The following is a 17,880-nucleotide window of genomic DNA, read 5'->3' on the forward strand; positions in this document are numbered from 1 at the left end:
CTGACTGAGTAATAGGGTAAAAGTACCAGGAATGGCAAGAACTCAAATTTTTAAGATGAACTTTTAAATATTGCAATAGAAAATTAACTCAAATTCCATTTCGAACCAAATGCATGGTTGCCCCCCTTCAAAATCGGCCTAACTTTTTAGGGCGGATAAAATATTTTTTTCGTAAAACTTCAAAATTAACATTTTAAACATTTTCAAGTTTATTTAAAAATATTTCAAATTTATCCGGGACCGTGGTGTAGGGGTAAGCGTGGTTGCCTCTCACCCTGTCGGCTCGGCCTCAATCTAGAAATTAAAAGTGCAACATGGAGTTAAACTTTCTGTCAAGCTGCTGTGAAGTTTACCATGACAGCTGCGAAAGTTTCACTCCATGTTACCGGCTCACATCTCTCCTTTTAATTTCTCGATAATCAAGCCTTCGGACACCTAGTTTCCAACAGGAATCTCGCAAACAAGAACGCCAAGGCAATGCTGTAGAGCAGCTATTCTCAACCTTGTTCTAGGCCGGTACCCCCTCCCATGTAAATCAAGTAGGCCCGGTACCCCCGTTGAGAATCGCTGCTGTAGAGCAAATAATTTGATTTTTTTTATATGTTTTTTAATTTTTTTGTAAAATTTCGTTGTACAGCGCTGCAAAAAGATTTTTTTCGGCGAAAAAAATTCGTCAATACTTAGATATTTTTAAAATTAATGATTGCAAATCATTAGGGCAGGTGTAAAATGTATTTTAAAACAATTTTTCAATTCAAATGTTGATACCATGGCTTGTGGTTTAAATTTTTATACACTCAACCCCCGGTGGTTGGTCAATTTTTCGTTTGACACTTTTTTAGTTTTTACCCCGTTGGTTGGTCAAAGTCAAACTAAAAAGTGACGAACTGTCACTTTTTACACGGCGCTCACTCATACTATCAAAACAAACGTTTGGTATTGTGTGTAAAGTCCGTGTAAAAGGGGTGTCAAACTAAAGAGTGACCCCGTTCGTTTGACAACATTAGAACTTTTTAACTTTGATTTTATGATGATTTAAACGTTTGCAAAAGTCAAAAATTTTATTGTCAATATTTTTATTTAAAACATACTTTTTGATTAACCCTAACAATTCAAAGCTACACACATTTCGAAATCGACAACATCGTTGATCAAAATCGATGTTTTTGATGATTTTGGAAACATTTCAATGTTTACCAATTTTCAACAACATAGAATTGTCAGTTTAGCTTACAGGATTTATATCCGTGTAACATTTTAATAGGGAAACGTTTTATTTTAGCGAAATGACAATTTTTAACATTTTGCTCGCATTTTTTATCAAAACCAAAAATTTTCTAAATGTTAACAAAATAATATTTCTAAAATCCAGAAAAAAAATATTTTCAGCTAAAAAAAATCAAATTTTGAGCTCAACAGCACACCTTGGCGTTCTCTGTTGAAAGATTCCTACTCAAAACTAGGTGTCCGAAGGCTTAAACAGCTCCTCCCTCCACCTCGGGATTCAAAACTGACGACCTTTGGATTGTGAGTTCAGCTGCCGATCAGCGCTTCTACCGAAGCAGGGTTTTTTGAAGGAAATTGGGCTACCTTGCCTGCTGGTTAAGCTGGGGTCAACATTTACTTCCTCATCCGATTGAAGACGTGATCAGACAAATCTTGTTAAGAAAAGGTCACCGGGAGAAGCCACGTTTACCACTACACCACCCGGCACTATTTTACAAAATCAAAAATATAAATATTAATTTGTGTTTCAAATTTTACTGGAAATAATTTTCACTTTTTTGTTTAGACTATTTTAATCGCCTGATTGATTTTACTTTTCAATCAAATACAAAAAAAATGAATTTTCTTCAGAGCAAGTCCACAAACAGGGCATACTCTTTTGTTTGAGACGTCGGTTGAACCTTTTACCAATCCGCCTGATATTTTAGGTTTTATAGGCCGTTGCAAATTCTTTTCAATGTTAATATCACCCACCTCTACAAAAAAACGTTCCGAAAAAATCTAAAAACATCGAAACCCTAGCATGGCGTAGGTCACTCTAATGGCCAAACAAACAAAAATACGGATCTAATTTTTTCGGCCAGGGAACCCCAAATTTTGAGCCCGATTCGAGCACTTTAGTATTTTTCCATGCTGTTTTCATGGGGAATGGAGCACTCGCAGTAGTGTGGTTCAGGGCCCCTTGGAAATGCAAAATTGTCAGCTAGACCGTTGCATTGTTGATAAAATTATTGTTCTATGTCTACAGAAGCTCCCCTGAAATTTTCAGCAAATTTGGTTCAGGTTTCGTCACAGCTCTTTAGCATTTAAGTTTGCATGGTAGTTGCATGGGAAATCTTCAAGTTTTTAATTTTCTAACTGCAAAAAATCTTCTACCGAACCAAAAATTCTGAAACCTCAGATATATATCAAAAATAATATAGGGAACAATTTTGTAGAACACTTTAACTTAATCTGAGCAGAACTGACTTAGTTATAAGTGGATTAAGTGAAGGTGTCGAAGTTGTGTTTTGCAAAGGGCCTCTTTCGCCAAATTTTCACCTGATGGCTCACTTTGATCGATGGCAAATCGTTTGACAACTTGTTTGTTGTTGATGTCAGAAGAAGAAAAAATGGAATGGCGGTTTCAACTTCGGTGGAACGAATTAATCAGTTTTCTTCCGTCTTTTCAGGTTTAATTTGAAGATAAGCTTTTGGCCAGCGATGTAAATGACTTGGACCCGATCTCTAGAACACGGCGGATTCAAGAATTTTTTCAGCAACTTATTCAGGGCTTCTATTTAGTGTGGGAGTTGATGTGTTCCGTGATGGTTTATTGAGGTGCTGACCGACGTTCGCGCTCCGGCGATGTACGTGGGGTCAGCTCTACTCTGCCGTTTCCCCTTACTGGGAGGGGGAAAGCTGGGGGAGGTCTATTGGTTGATTGGTGGCTTGTAGTTGCACCTGCAATCTTCGTCACCGGTGCAGCGTTTCTTCCACATGTGGGATGCATTCGAATATTCTTAGGGAAAGCCGACAGACGTTACATCTTTTTCTAAACCGGGCATGCCGAGAAGGGGGGCCTCACTAGCGATGGAGGCCAGCAGACTGAGGGTTGTCGTCCTTAACGGCTATGGCTCGGAGGAGGTCATTATCAGATGTCGTACAGGACTTACACTGACTACGCTGACCACTTATAAGAGACCATCATGACCACTTATAAGGGCAAACATCGCGGTGGTGGGGCAATCCAAACGTCTTTTGAAATCTCGCGCCCATCCACCCCGGGATTCGAACTGACGACCTTTGGATTGCGAGTCCAACTGCCAAAAACGACGCTATCCAGGCAGATTTGTTTCCCAAGGCCTCCTCACCTGGACTGAGCTTGCGACCTAAATTCTTGATTTGGCCAGGACCGACATTTGCTTTCCCATCCGACGAAAGGCGTGATCTAACAAATCTCGTCTTGAAAAATACCATCTGGGTCGACTAGGACTTAATCCAGGCCAAGAGGCTTATCATTACACCACCGTACCCCGCACACGATTACCCACAAATCTATCCTAAATCTAGTCAATCTTTACTATCCAGGGGTCCGAGTGGACAGTTCACGCTCGTTACACATGGATGTGCGGGACCAGGTGATTAAATTAGTGTGCGTGCATCCGGTTTGGTCAGCGTAGTCAGTGTAAGTCCTGTACGACATCTGATAATGACCTCCTCCGAGCCATAGCCGTTAAGGACGACAACCCTCAGTCTGCTGGCCTCCATCGCTAGTGAGGCCCCCCTTCTCGGCATGCCCGGTTTAGAAAAAGATGTAACGTCTGTCGGCTTTCCCTAAGAATATTCGAATGCATCCCACATGTGGAAGAAACGCTGCACCGGTGACGAAGATTGCAGGTGCAACTACAAGCCACCAATCAACCAATAGACCTCCCCCAGCTTTCCCCCTCCCAGTAAGGGGAAACGGCAGAGTAGAGCTGACCCCACGTACATCGCCGGAGCGCGAACGTCGGTCAGCACCTCAATAAACCATCACGGAACACATCAACTCCCACACTAAATAGAAGCCCTGAATAAGTTGCTGAAAAAATTCTTGAATCCGCCGTGTTCTAGAGATCGGGTCCAAGTCATTTACATCGCTGGCCAAAAGCTTATCTTCAAATTAAACCTGAAAAGACGGAAGAAAACTGATTAATTCGTTCCACCGAAGTTGAAACCGCCATTCCATTTTTTCTTCTTCTGACATCAACAACAAACAAGTTGTCAAACGATTTGCCATCGATCAAAGTGAGCCATCAGGTGAAAATTTGGCGAAAGAGGCCCTTTGCAAAACACAACTTCGACACCTTCACTTAATCCACTTATAACTAAGTCAGTTCTGCTCAGATTAAGTTAAAGTGTTCTACAAAATTGTTCCCTATATTATTTTTGATATATATCTGAGGTTTCAGAATTTTTGGTTCGGTAGAAGATTTTTTGCAGTTAGAAAATTAAAAACTTGAAGATTTCCCATGCAAATACCATGCAAACTTAAATGCTAAAGAGCTGTGACGAAACCTGAACCAAATTTGCTGAAAATTTCAGGGGAGCTTCTGTAGACATAGAACAATGATTTTATCAACAATGCAACGGTCTAGCTGACATTTTTGCATTTCCAAGGGGCCCTGAACCACACTAGACTCGCAGTCGAGCAGTTTTTGACAGTTCGCTCCATAAGAAATACATTGTAGAAAAAAGCAAAAACTGCTCGAATGAAAGTGCTCAATTGCTGAATGTTAGTGGGAGGGGAACCGAATACCTGCGGGCTACTCCGGGTTAGTAAGGGATGACGTGGGAAGTGAAAGCTGTTTTTTGTGGGCATAAAATAATTAAAATGATTTCCATCAGTTGGACCGGCTATAGTCGATTTGAACTAAGCATGACAGAAAATAGGCCGTTATTCACAGTTTTCTATCAAAATGTATAACTGTGATTTGCTGATTTTTTTAAAAATGAAAAGATTATTCGAAATAGGATAATTAGACCTAATGGCAGAATAATTTAGCAACAAATAAACGAAACCTCCTTAAATAATGTATATGCTCTTGTTGATAAAATTATTAAATTGAGCAAAAAAAAACATTTTTAAAAATAAATCTGGAGTTTTTATGAAAAGGTCCAATAAATCAAATTTGCAGTATTTGCTTTTTGGATGTTTTTTAATACCCCTGACTCAAGGCGGTTTCAAAAACGCCTAAAAAGCAAAAACTGGAAATTTGGTATATTTGACCTTTAAAAAAACGCCAGAAATGTAGAACATATTCAAAACCCATCAATATCAATACCACAGAATAATAAACGAACAATATCACCCACCTTTAACTCAAGCAAGCAAAAAGATAAACGAAACAAATGCGACTGAGTTGTGGAATTCACCAGCACCACGCAAAAACTTCCAAACCAAACCACAACAAGACCAGCCGGGGGGTGAGTAAACTGCAACAGCTTTCCAGCAAAAGCAGCAGCAGCAGTGGTTTTCGTTCCACAAACTAACCGACGACAAAGTGGATGAACCCATCATTTCCATTCCTGCGAACACCCGAGGCTAAGCCATGACCTTTCAGAACAAATTTATTGCGGTATAAGTTTTTTTTTTCGCTGTTCTGGGGAATTCTTCTTACTTTGCAGAATTGACTTAGATAAGGTTGTTTGGGGTCAAAAAGGTTTGAAGACGTTGAAAAATGTTACACAAATTGATAATTCAAGTATTTTCACTCTTACAACCTCTGGAGGAATTACTCTGAAATTGTTTGAATTCTATGAGCATTAATTTATCAAGGAACGTGACATTTGAATTCACGTTTTACTCTTTTTTTCTCCCTTCCAAACTAAGTTGATTGTTGTCGTTGAGAGTAACCACGTAAAAGATTTACCACCTTGGATGTGCCCATTTTAATGATTCAGCTGGTCGTCACCACTTATCGACAAGCATTTTTGGTACATTTTTTACAATACACATGTATACGAGCACGAAAGAGCACGGAAAATCTCACCGAAAAACCACCCTCTCACAATGTTTTTCAATGCGGTTTCGAGGGTAATTTGGCAGTGATAGAACTAGTAAAATTCTTTGAGAAAGTAAAATTGTTGTTGGAGTCAAGTAATAGCATTTTATTATGGTTGGAATATTTGAAACATAAAACATATACAATATAACTAATCAAATAGAAATTGATAAACACTTATATCTAGGGCAAGTGATTTGTCGCGATTTCGCGGAAGCCGTGAAATTTACCTTGGCCGTGAGTTTCGAAGTGATTAATGGACAAATTTCTTCTCAGTGGGCTTAAACTTGTCTGTTCGAATTTAAACCATTAACCTATTGGTATTTTGGAAGCAGTTAATTGTCATTAGAAGATAAAACAAATAAAATGTTGCATTGCATTTTCAGTTCTCTTTTTTTGAAGTTTTTTTCATATTTTTAAAACATGTTCGAATCAATTAAATTGTAAAACAAATTCCGTCAAAAAGTATCAGCTTTTGAACAGATATATGCCCAATTTTGTAAAATGAAAAAGTTACTTCCTCCAAAAATTTCTGGATTCAATTCCCTTTTACATGATGAACAATGCCTAGTAATTCATTTTAATTAATCTAAAAATATTTTCCATGAATTTTGCTAAAATTTGATATACTTTTCATGCTTTAAAAATATTAACATCATTAAAATTATTTGAGTAAGCGGTATTTATCGTGTAAAAAAGAATTAAATCCATAATTTTTGGAGAAAGTCACTTTTTATATCTCTGTTTATATTGAGCAAAAACTGATCCTTTTTAAGCCGTTGATCATTTTCGAAGAAAATTGATCATCACTCTAAAATATTCTGTATTGGATTCAATTTCTGCACCAAAATGAATCAGCTTGTGCCGGTTGTTGCTTTCTTGAAGCCACTGAAGGAATTTTTGATCTAAAGCAATTGTGTTTCAAAATTTATATAATTTTGTGATACAATCATTGACGTCCTAGTTGGCAATCATTGATTAATGACGATTTCCATAACTTGACAACGAATGGGATAATCGTTACCAAAAGGAATCAACATGTGTAGGGCACTATTCTGAACAACTGGTTGAAGGAATTTTGTCAAAATATTAAAAGCAACGCAAAATTTATATCTTTGAACGAAAAATCATGACAATGATGAAAGTCTTCACGTTAAGAGAACTTTTCTGCCCACGTTCGCATAAATGTCTCATATGAAAAATCAGTAAGCTGAGAAAAAACGCTCAACAAGTTTGTTCCACACATAAGGCTACGTGTTAAGTTTTCACGAAAAAAAACTGGATTTCCTCCAAATTTCTAGTACAAAGTACTGGATGTTTGAAAGAGCACACGATTTTGAACCAAACTGCATCAATAACTTGAAGGTGACGAAAATGTATATGGGACATTTAAGCGATCATGAGCAGTTGTTCTGCAAACTGCAATGATACAATGATATTGATTCGAAAATGATTTTAGATGTAATGGAGTAATATTGCAGAGGATTGAAAAAATAGTTTGTGGAACCTACAATAGGTAACAAATAGCTTTTTAACACCTAAACTCCCATCCATAAAATTATCCCGCGGACTACCAAGCAAACGAAAAAAGGTGGAACTCCAACTTTGAACAGCTGTATCTCGGCTCCCTGTGAACGGATTTTCAATATCTAAACAGTAAAAGAGCGGACAGATCTCTAGATAATGTTGCTTTTTTGAAAAGTCAAAAATAGAGGCTTTTACCCTAAATTATTCCCGAAACCATAGGAGCAACTATTTTTCAGCCCTCTTTTTACTACATGTTTTATATGCAGTTATAAATATTCAATGAAAATCTATGCCAAATCTTTGCCAATCTGACCTTCTTCTTTTTTGACTGGGCAATATGGATGTCAAAGATCATCATGTTCAAAATTTAGCTCATCCATGACCCCCAAAACCACTTTTGGACCGATCCGGCCCATTTGGGACCGGTTCCCGGTCACTCTAAGAAAAGCATTGTTTAAAGCCAAATTGACAAAGAAAAAAAAATAATTTGGTCGTCCTGGTTCTTACAGCTTTGATTTTGTGGTAATTTCAAAGAAAGCTTGAAATCTTTTAAATTTGGTTCGGAAACTTGTTATTGGAGGTCTTATATTGGTCAAATATGTAAGTCAGAGTTTCCTAAGACATATTCAAATAAATAATATCTTATGAATAGAAAAAAAATCTTTAAAAAAAAGTTTTTCTGGTTGCCTAATTTTTATAAATAAATTGATCATTATTACAGAAACAGTTATTATTATTTTTAAAAGAGTATGTTTTGACTTTTTGTTTTTATTTGCAATATTTTAGTCCTACGAAATCTATAAAACAAAAGTTTTTATTGTAAATTGCATTGCATTGATTTGATGCATTGATTGAGAAGCTATGTTTTAATATTTGAACATCGCTAAAGTTATGCAAATTTTACCTCAATAACTTTATTTTTTCTTCAAATAATTAAAAAAATGATTATCTTAGAAAGTTTTAATCAAAGAACAAATATTTGCATCCCACATATTTTTTATAGTTTTTATAATTATATGCTCTTAGGTATTATGGAAACTTATATAGAATTCCAAAATTATAATATTTATATCAATTTGAGAAAAATGCATATAAATATTTGTATATTTATTTTGTAACAGTACGTAATGGTGTCAAAAACGTATATAAGATTTGTGATGCATTCAAAATATTCGTGGTGAGACTAAGAAAATTCAAACAAATCGTTAAATAGTTGACTTTTGGATTTGAAAAGATTATTCGTCTGCTTGTCGGTAAAAAAAACTGTTCAATCCCAACCAAACTACCCGCACACTAAAGAGGTTCACAAACTACACCCATACTAGCAGCGCACTTTCCCGGTCATCGTGTCACTGTGTGCAGCACAGTAGGCGCCTAACCGTTTGTCGGTGGGTGGAGGGTTGATGGCACCGACATCCATCGAACCAACTAACGCAAGTATGCTAGCATGAAAACCATGAAAACACTCTTTCACACACCACAGTAGAGCGAGGCACGTACGATATGCTCAGATTGCTTGGTTTCTTCCTGCAATCACCACTGCCGCACTGGTCAAGGCCTTCTTCGACGACCAGACAGAGTTTCTTCGACCAGAATACGAGTTGCGAATTGATTTATCCTTGTGCAACTTCACTTCACGAAACTTCACTTGACTGGCTACTGCCTGCCTGGTGCTGTCTGCTGTGTGTGTGGTCCGTCGATGCCGAATTCGGAGCGAAGACTGAACTAGGCAGTCAGTTGGTGGTAAGAAAAGTCACGTACCCTGGCGGCATCGTTGGAGCCCACCACCCCACGAGAGTACACGGGAGAGAGATCTACTATACGCGAAGAACACTCTGCCAACCGCACACGTCTTGGAGTAGGTAGTGACTAGCGTTGTTTTTCTTCTTTTCTTGTACTAAGGGAAGCCAGAAGCGAGAGAGTTGAGCGTTATTGCAAGAGCAGTTTAAGTTGCTGCTCGTTTCTTGTAGTACGCGAAGTTTAAAGTACAAGAAGAACATGAAAACATCAAGGTTCGGGGCTGTCGGTTATATGGAAAGAACGACTTTTTCATTTAGAAGTGCAAACAAGAGATATTTTTACTAGTTATACTTTTAGGAAATAACAAAAACAAAATCGAAATTAATAAGTTTCAAATGCGTATCTAGAAATTTAATCAATTGATTAATGATTAATCCCTTTTAATCAATTTCTAAGCAACCTGGGCTGGATAATCATCACACAAACATGACGAAATCCAGTCTGCAACCCGCTAAGATCACCATCTGCGTATCAAGAAATGTTGTAGAATTAAATTTTACATTAGAAATTTGTTTTAATCTGTGGTTTATGATGTAACTTATGTAATACGAGAAAATAGTTATTGTGTATATTCAAAATAAAAAAAAATCTTCATTTTTTTGCCTTCCTCACTGAGGTAAGGCTATAATCCTGCTCTAAAATTGAACTTTTTATTTAAAGCTCGAAAACCCACCATGATGTATACATATCGACTCAGAATCGAAAACTGAACAAATGTCTGTGTGTATGTGTGTGTGTATGTGTGTGTGTGTATGTGTGTGTGTATGTGTGTGTGTATGTGACCAATAATGTCACGCAGTTTTCTCAGCACTGGCTGAACCGATTTTGACCAAACCAGTTGCATTCGACTTGGTTTAGGGTCCCATACGGTGCTATTGAATTGTTTGAAGTTTCGATAAGTAGTTCAAAAGTTATGTATAAAAATGTGTTTTCGCATATTTTTGGAAGTTGAATAAATGGCAGTAAACTGAACCAAACATCATCATTATATACATCGTTGAATAGGTAATTGAAAGACCTTTCCAACGAGTCTAAAACATTGAAGATCTGGCAACCCTGTCTCGAGTTCTGACCACTTTAGTGATATTTATGTACTTTTTTGTAGCCGGATCTCACTTAAATGTATGTAAACAATGTCCGGATCCATCATCCGACCCAGCGTTGGTTAGGTAATCGAAAGACCTTTCCAACGAGTCTAAAACATTGAAGATCTGGCAACCCTGTCTCTAGTTCTGACCACTTTAGTGATATTTATGTACTTTTTTGTAGCCGGATCTCACTTAAATGTATGTAAACAATGTCCGGATCCATCATCCGACCCAGCGTTGGTTAGGTAATCGAAAGACCTTTTCAACGAGTCAAAAACATTAAAGATCTGGCAATCTTGTCTCGAGTTCTGACCACATTAGTGATATTTATGTACTTTTTTGTAGCCGGATCTCACTTAAATGTATGTAAACAATGTCCGGATCCATCATCCGACCCAGCGTTGGTTAGGTAATCGAAAGACCTTTCCAACGAGTCTAAAACATTGAAGATCTGGCAACCCTGTCTCGAGTTCTGACCACTTTAGTGATATTTATGTACTTTTTTTGTAGCCGGATCTCACTTAAATGTATGTAAACAACGTCCGGATCCATCATCCGACCCATCGTTGGTTAGGTAATCGAAAGACCTTCCCAACGAGTCTAAAACATTGAAGATCTGGCAACCTTGTTTCGAGTTCTGACCACTTTGGGTATTTATGTACCTTTTTTGTAGCCGGATCTCACTTAAATGTATGTAAACAACGTCCGGATCCATCATCCGACCCATCGTTGGTTAGGTAATCGAAAGACCTTCCCAACGAGTCTAAAACATTGAAGATCTGGCAACCTTGTTTCGAGTTCTGACCACTTTGGGTATTTATGTACCTTTTTTGTAGCCGGATCTCACTTAAATGTATGTAAACAATGTCCGGATCCATCATCCAACCCATCGTTGGTTAGGTAATCGAAAGACCTCACCAACGAGTCTAAAATATTGAAGATCAGGTAACCCTGCCTCAAGCTATGACCACCTAAGATGCCACTTATGAGCCCTTGAGTAATATGTGTGTTTTTTGTATTCCGAAACTTAACGAAATTAGACGAAATTTGTGTCCAAACCCATTTTTGGAAAAAAGTGAGGAAGGCACCAACCACATAGGTGGATTAAGTTAGTTTTTTGTTTTGAACATAAATAAAAACCGCGAGAAAATTGTTAAATTATTGTTATGAGCAATTCCAGCCCAAAACATGATTTATTATGTGCTTTTTTCTCGACCCTCTCCGATTTCAATGAAATTTTGTAGACATCCTACGCTTATTTTGTGAATATGGAGCCAGCTTCACTCGATAATGACAGTTGAGAAGGGCGTAAGTGTTTTTAATATTTTTGTATTTCTTAATTTAAATATTGCTGTATCTCGAAGCCTTTGCATCGTATCAGAAAGTGGTCAAAGACTAACTTGTGTGAAATTTGACGGGATTTCCGAAAAAAAATACACTCAAAGAAAAAAACACGCCACCTTTATGAGATTCTTTGATTTTTAAGTTTAAAAGTCAATTTTAAAGGTGAGGTAAAAATATTTTCGAGACTGAAGAATCAAGTTTGTCAAATAAAGAAATTGCCAAAAACCACCAAAACCCCTATTTTTCAACATCGATTCCCGCATTCTGTTTTTGAAAATTTTGACGTTTAGAGCTTTTTTCAATAAAACAGTTTCAGTAAATGATTTTAGTATTTTTTTAGGTGAGTTGCTCCATCCTGCATTTACATCGTAGGATATTCTCACAAAAATTTTGAATGAAAAAAAATCATGGGCTCACCTATAAATTTGACTTTTAAATTTAAAAATATGAAAAATCATAAAAGTGGCGTGTTTTTTTTCTTCCGGTGTATTTTTTTCGGAATGCTAGTAAAATTTCCTAGAAGATTATTTTTGACCACTTTTTGATACGTTACAAAAGTTACAGATTTTCGAATATTGGCGCACCGTTTTTGTATGGACAGCTACCAAAATTTTATGGAGTCTTGTATGAGTGAACCATTTAGGTACACAAAATAGCTTCTTTGGACATAGATAAGGCCCCCCACAAAATTTGAGCCAAATCAAAAATAACAATTTATCTTGCAATAAATTCATTTCATAAATTCAACTTAGGCTTCATCCATAAAGTACGTCACGCAGAAATCAGCCTAAATTTACCGCCCCATCCCCCCTTTGTCACGCTTTTCCTATACTTATAACATGCAATGTCACGCTTGCTCATAACCCCCTCCCCCCTCGAAGCGTGACATGCTTTATGGATGACGCCTTATCATATTTTCAAAACGTAGAAAAGTTTTTTTTTTCATAAGAATAAAAAACAATTGGATTTTGTGGGATATTTAAGTTATTCTGAAAAATGACAATAAATTTTTATCTAATTTACCCACACCCACAAAATTATTCATGATTCAGTCCAAACTCGATTATCAGAAGTTTTTATTATACGAAGGTTTGTATGAGACTTCGGATAATCGAATCAAGAACATTTTTTATTATACGATTTTATTTTCTTACTTTTAACATAAAATTCGAGTTCTCACGAAGTTTCGACAACTTGAAAAATCGTTTGTTTGAGTCTCAACGAATTATTTCTCTAGAAAGTGGTAAATGATTGGAACAAATCAAAAATTTAATTGGATTTATGCAAAAGAGTGAAGCTATGGAATTCAATGAAAAAAATGCAATCCATTTTTTTATCTATTTCCTTGAACCAAATACCATCTTCAGATATGAGACAAAATTTACGACCATTAAACTCACTTTCAAGACACAATCAACTTTCTCCCATCTGATAAGTAACAACCCACGCGTCACCACGAGGCGTCGCGACTTTGGACGTCGCGAGTCGCGACGTTGAAGCTATCTTGCCTGGACGAAATATTTATCATACGTGACAACAAAAATGCATTTTGCAATTCTCACAAACAATGGACAATTCTGTTGATTTCGGCAAAATATTTGAATTTGCGATAAACTTTTCAAGAGTTTTGTTTGCTGGACAAATCGGGCAAAAGAAATTGCGAATTAAACAAATTTAAATATTTAGACTGCGAGACAATAGAAGCGAAATTGGGAACAGTTCATAACCTTAATGCATTTTAAAACTGTATCTTATTCGTTTTCAGAAGCATGAATTAGGGATTGGGTGGCATCACACGCGAGTCCTGGCCGAAATCGAGGTTGCCATGCTCGCGCCGTTACCATGGCGCCCCTCGTCCATAAACAGTGCATTTTATTTGGGGCAAGTTGTGGCCGAGCTGCACAGCCACCTGCGAATTATTACAGCGAATTTATTTGAAGTTGGTTATCTGTGGCTACTAGACCAGGAGAATTTAACCTGGGGAAAGATGAGTGAGTTAAACTCGATAGAGTTGGACTCCAGCGAAACGATTCAGGACATTGCGTTGAAGTTGGTGACGGAGCAGTTGAAGAACGACTCGCACCTTAAGGTTGGACCTTCGGAAAGGACAATATTTGTACTGGGGAGCAAGGGCGCCGTAAGTGTTTGGAACTCCATGTATGAAGTGATTTATAATGAAATCTCTTAACTTTCAGGGAAAATCAACGCTCATAAATCGATTCCTAGACCGGGACGATGTTCCGCGGCCAACTCTCGCATTAGAATACTCCTTCGGTCGTCGCACGGCTTCCGGTCAGGGTGCTCAGAAAAACATCTGCAACGTGTGGGAGCTGGGCAGTCTAGTGAACTCAAACCAACTAATCGAGGTTCCCCTTCGGTCACATGGTCTGGCGACCTTCTCTGCCGTCATCGTGCTCGATCTATCGCTTCCCGATCGTCTGTGGACCGACCTGGAGTGCGTGCTGAACGGATTGAAGCAGGCCTTGGAGAAGAACTGCTCGTCGAAGGAGATCGCCGAAATGCAAGAAGCGATGCATCAGAAAGTAGGCGTTGACCACGTGGATTTGAACACGCTCGAGGTGCTTCCGTTCCCGGTGATCATCGTTGGCGGCAAATACGACCAGTTCCAGAACCTGGACTCCGAAATTAAGAAGCACGTCTGCAGGTGTCTACGCTCGATCGCCCACGCCATCGGAGCCGCCCTCATCTTTTACACCTCGAAGAACACCGCCCTAACCAAGATGACCCGCGACGCCATGAACTACTTGGGCTTCGGCAGTCCCTCGAACCCGTTCAAAACTACCGCCGCGGACCACAACGGACCCATCGTAATTCCGTTCGGGGCGGATTCGTGGGAGAAGATCGGCGTAACTCCGAGCAACTCGGAACGGATTGGGCTCAATTATAGTTCGCAGATTCCGCAGGTTGGAACGGAGAAGGTGGCCATTCCGGACGATCCGGCCAAGGATGGTGGCTTCCGGGAGCGGGTGATCGACGAATTGAGGGCGCTCAAGGATGAGGAGTTGATGCGACTGCTGAAGGATACCGAGATGAGGATGAAGTTTGAAGCGGTTCAGTAGGAAGATTGTGGGGTGTCCAAGTCTTCATGTGTGGGATTGTAGTTTATGAGTGCCACTATATTATAGAAATAAAAAAAATATATCAAATTAATATTGTCTAAATTTCAATACTTTTTGCTTGCTACTTTATTACGAGTTTTTTTTTTTAAAGGCCTATAACATGGTGTCGATTCAAATCTAAATAATAAATCCCTAGCATTGCCCTGAACTCCGCAGACCTCCAAACATACACTCAAACCCCGATGGTTTGACACCAACTGTTGTCAAACGAGCGGGGTCACTTTTTAGTTTGACACCCATTTTACACGGAGTTCACACATACTACCAAAAGTTTGTTTTGAGAGTGTGCGTGAGCGCCGTGTAGAAAGTTCACTTTTTACGGGGTACAAACTAAAAAAGTCTCAAACGAAAAAGTGACCAACTACCGGGGTTGAGTTTATTTATTTTTTCAATATTTAATTCATTACAACATACTCTAGCTTCCCCTTTTTGAATATTGAAAATTTAAAGCTTTGACTATCTTTATGAAAAACGTGATCATTGAAAATTATTTGTTGTCGAGGAAAAAAGAAATAGACACCAAATAGACAACACCAAATCGCGATAGCTATTGCTGAAACTTGTAAACAATTTTTTATGTCTATTTTTCTTTTCTTTTTTGCTTCAAAGGTATCAACCCATTATTAAAAATGTTGTTCTTTTAAATACAAAAAAAATATATTTCAAATTGTTACAATCGAAAAGCTACCAGCTATTTTTCATTTCCTATTGTTTCAACAAATTTACAACAATCGAAAGTTTCAATTGAACAATTACATAATTTCAATCCAAGAATTTTGTTTAATAACCTAGCGAAAATTAACATATTCCTATAGCTAAAAATAACCTAGCATAAAATAAAACAGTAACTTAAAAAATGTAAGCTAAAAACAAAATCATGCTTAATATACAAATTATTTGCTTTTTGTCAAATTTACATACAAATAAGCCGTTTTAATTACTTCAGCTAAAAATTGACGCCAATTGAAATCAATCAAAATATCTTTAAAAAAAATTACAGCACTTTTTTTATAAGGATTCTCATGAAAAAGTAATGTAAAAGTTAAAAGTTTTTGGAAAGATGCACCAATTTCAAGCAATAGCCACTTAAAGTTCGATTTTCACAAAAAAAAATAAATTTATCGGTTGATAAAAATAGAGCTCTATGACTGATTATTTTGGAAACATTTTTTTAAAGGCTTTCTAAAAAATTGTTTGACCTTTGAAAACCTTGACCAAGGAACCAATATTAAATGTACGTGTGTCAAACTGCAACTAACTAAATTCCCTTTGGCCAGTTATCACACTTATAACAATTTTCTGGGTGTGTCAAAATATCATGATCGGATCGAAGCTTCTTTGATATGAAGAGTGACAACAATTTCCGGTTTTTGTTAAATATCTCAGGATTTGAATCTAATTTTGGGAAACTGTGAAGGTCAAAAAGTGACTGCGCGAAATGGCGTAATTTGGCACAAAATCGACGTAGAACAAGATAGCACGATCACGATGAAATCTATATTAATTTTTGAAAACCGCCAATGCGCCATGGGTTTCCTACACTGAAAGCCCGACCATGGTAGTTTTAAGAAAATTTGCTAAAAATGCTGCTTATTAAATTAACTGTGGCTTTTTGGTGAAAGTAAACGCAAATATGGTAAAATGTACCATGCTTCCACAAAATTGCATGGTAGCTAATACGAAATCATTATCATTCTGTCCATAATCGAGGGTTAAAATTACCATACCGCTCTCGACATAGTAAAACTGACTGCGTTAATCAGTCAATCCAAGCACGGAATGTTTTTAGCAAAAATACGTCGGTGCGTGTTCTCAATTTAACCCTACAATATGGTAGCAACTACCATGGTTGGGTTTTCAGTGTATGTACATGTCGATAATAAGTCGTAATTTGTAGATTGAGACCATTTGATCGTAATTTCTCGATCTATCATCGACAAATAACGACTGACGATCGAAAAAATCTCTATATGTGTTTTAAAAATTCAAATTTTCAAAAAAAAACATAAAAAAGTCATAAATTTAAAATTTAAATAAATATTAATTCAAAAACATTAAAAAAAATAACAAACGGAAAAAAACTAGAAACAAAAAAATAAACTTAAAACGATTCTAAACTTTCATATTTTTTTTTAAATATTGCAATAAAACAGTAACAAAACAGGCCACGGTGTCAACATTTGAATGAAAAAAGTGTTTTAAAATGCATTATACACCTGTCCATAAACGACATAAACATTGAAAAGTATTTGCAACGGCCTAAGAGGTTTTCAAATTTTTTTTTCGATAAAACAAATAGGTTTTCCGTAATACCGTAGTAACAGTTCAATAGGGCCAATCTGCGTCTGTAAACAAGCAGTCTATCCCCCTCTTAATTGACGTGAACTGTCACTTGAGCAAAAGGGATATACTGCTTGTTTACAAACGCAGATTCGCCCTATTGAGCTGTTACTACGGAATATTTAGTATGTACGCCATCAAATTGGGTGTCCAATTTAACCCTCTACAATCCAACCCAGCCATTAAACGGGTTTCGATTTGAAAAGTCGCCAACAATCAATTTTTAAACCAATTTTTAATCTTTAAAAAGGATTTTAAAAAAGAGCTCTTAACATTTTAAAATATATATGGGTTGTAAGTTCTACTTGTTTTATGTGACCAATGTTTTTAAAAATGTTATTTTTTAGGGAACATTTTGGCTGTGTTTTTTACTAACATTTCTTATATTTTAAGTAAAAAGAAGTATGCAGTAATTTTTGTATTGTCCCAGACAATGCCTCTACGCATTTTTTTGAAAGTCTTGTGATGAGATTACGCCCCAAGCACTTTTCTTGTCATTATTAATTGCAGTACATACGAGAACTCCCGAAAATGTAGTACAAAATTTAAAGCGGCCTGCATTACTGCGTTGTGTTTACCGCAGAGAGGATTCTCAGAACGCATCACATT

General features: G+C 37.1%; 1 protein-coding gene across 1 annotated transcript; it reads left to right on the forward strand.

The window, feature by feature from the left end:
• Nucleotides 1-13,401: 13,401 nt before the first annotated feature.
• On the forward strand, nucleotides 13,402-14,957 carry LOC120413555 (cytoplasmic dynein 2 light intermediate chain 1). The gene is made up of 2 exons (XM_039574435.2): nucleotides 13,402-13,928; nucleotides 13,987-14,957. Exons 1-2 carry the CDS (start codon nucleotides 13,617-13,619, stop codon nucleotides 14,869-14,871), a joined length of 1,197 nt encoding a protein of 398 aa, XP_039430369.1. The 5' UTR covers nucleotides 13,402-13,616; the 3' UTR covers nucleotides 14,872-14,957.
• Nucleotides 14,958-17,880: the final 2,923 nt, after the last annotated feature.

The sequence above is a fragment of the Culex pipiens genome, chromosome 2, assembly GCF_016801865.2.
Source record: "Culex pipiens pallens isolate TS chromosome 2, TS_CPP_V2, whole genome shotgun sequence".
In the NCBI taxonomy this organism is placed as follows: Eukaryota; Metazoa; Arthropoda; class Insecta; order Diptera; family Culicidae; genus Culex; species Culex pipiens.

Excerpts from the sequence above, each read along its gene's own strand:
- LOC120413555 (XM_039574435.2), top strand. The coding sequence starts at position 13,617 with ATGCTCGCGCCGTTACCATGGCGCCCCTCGTCCATAAACAGTGCATTT. Across the intron at positions 13,929-13,986 it reads TACTGGGGAGCAAGGGCGCC|GGAAAATCAACGCTCATAAA; the intron begins GTAAGTGTTTGG and ends CTTAACTTTCAG.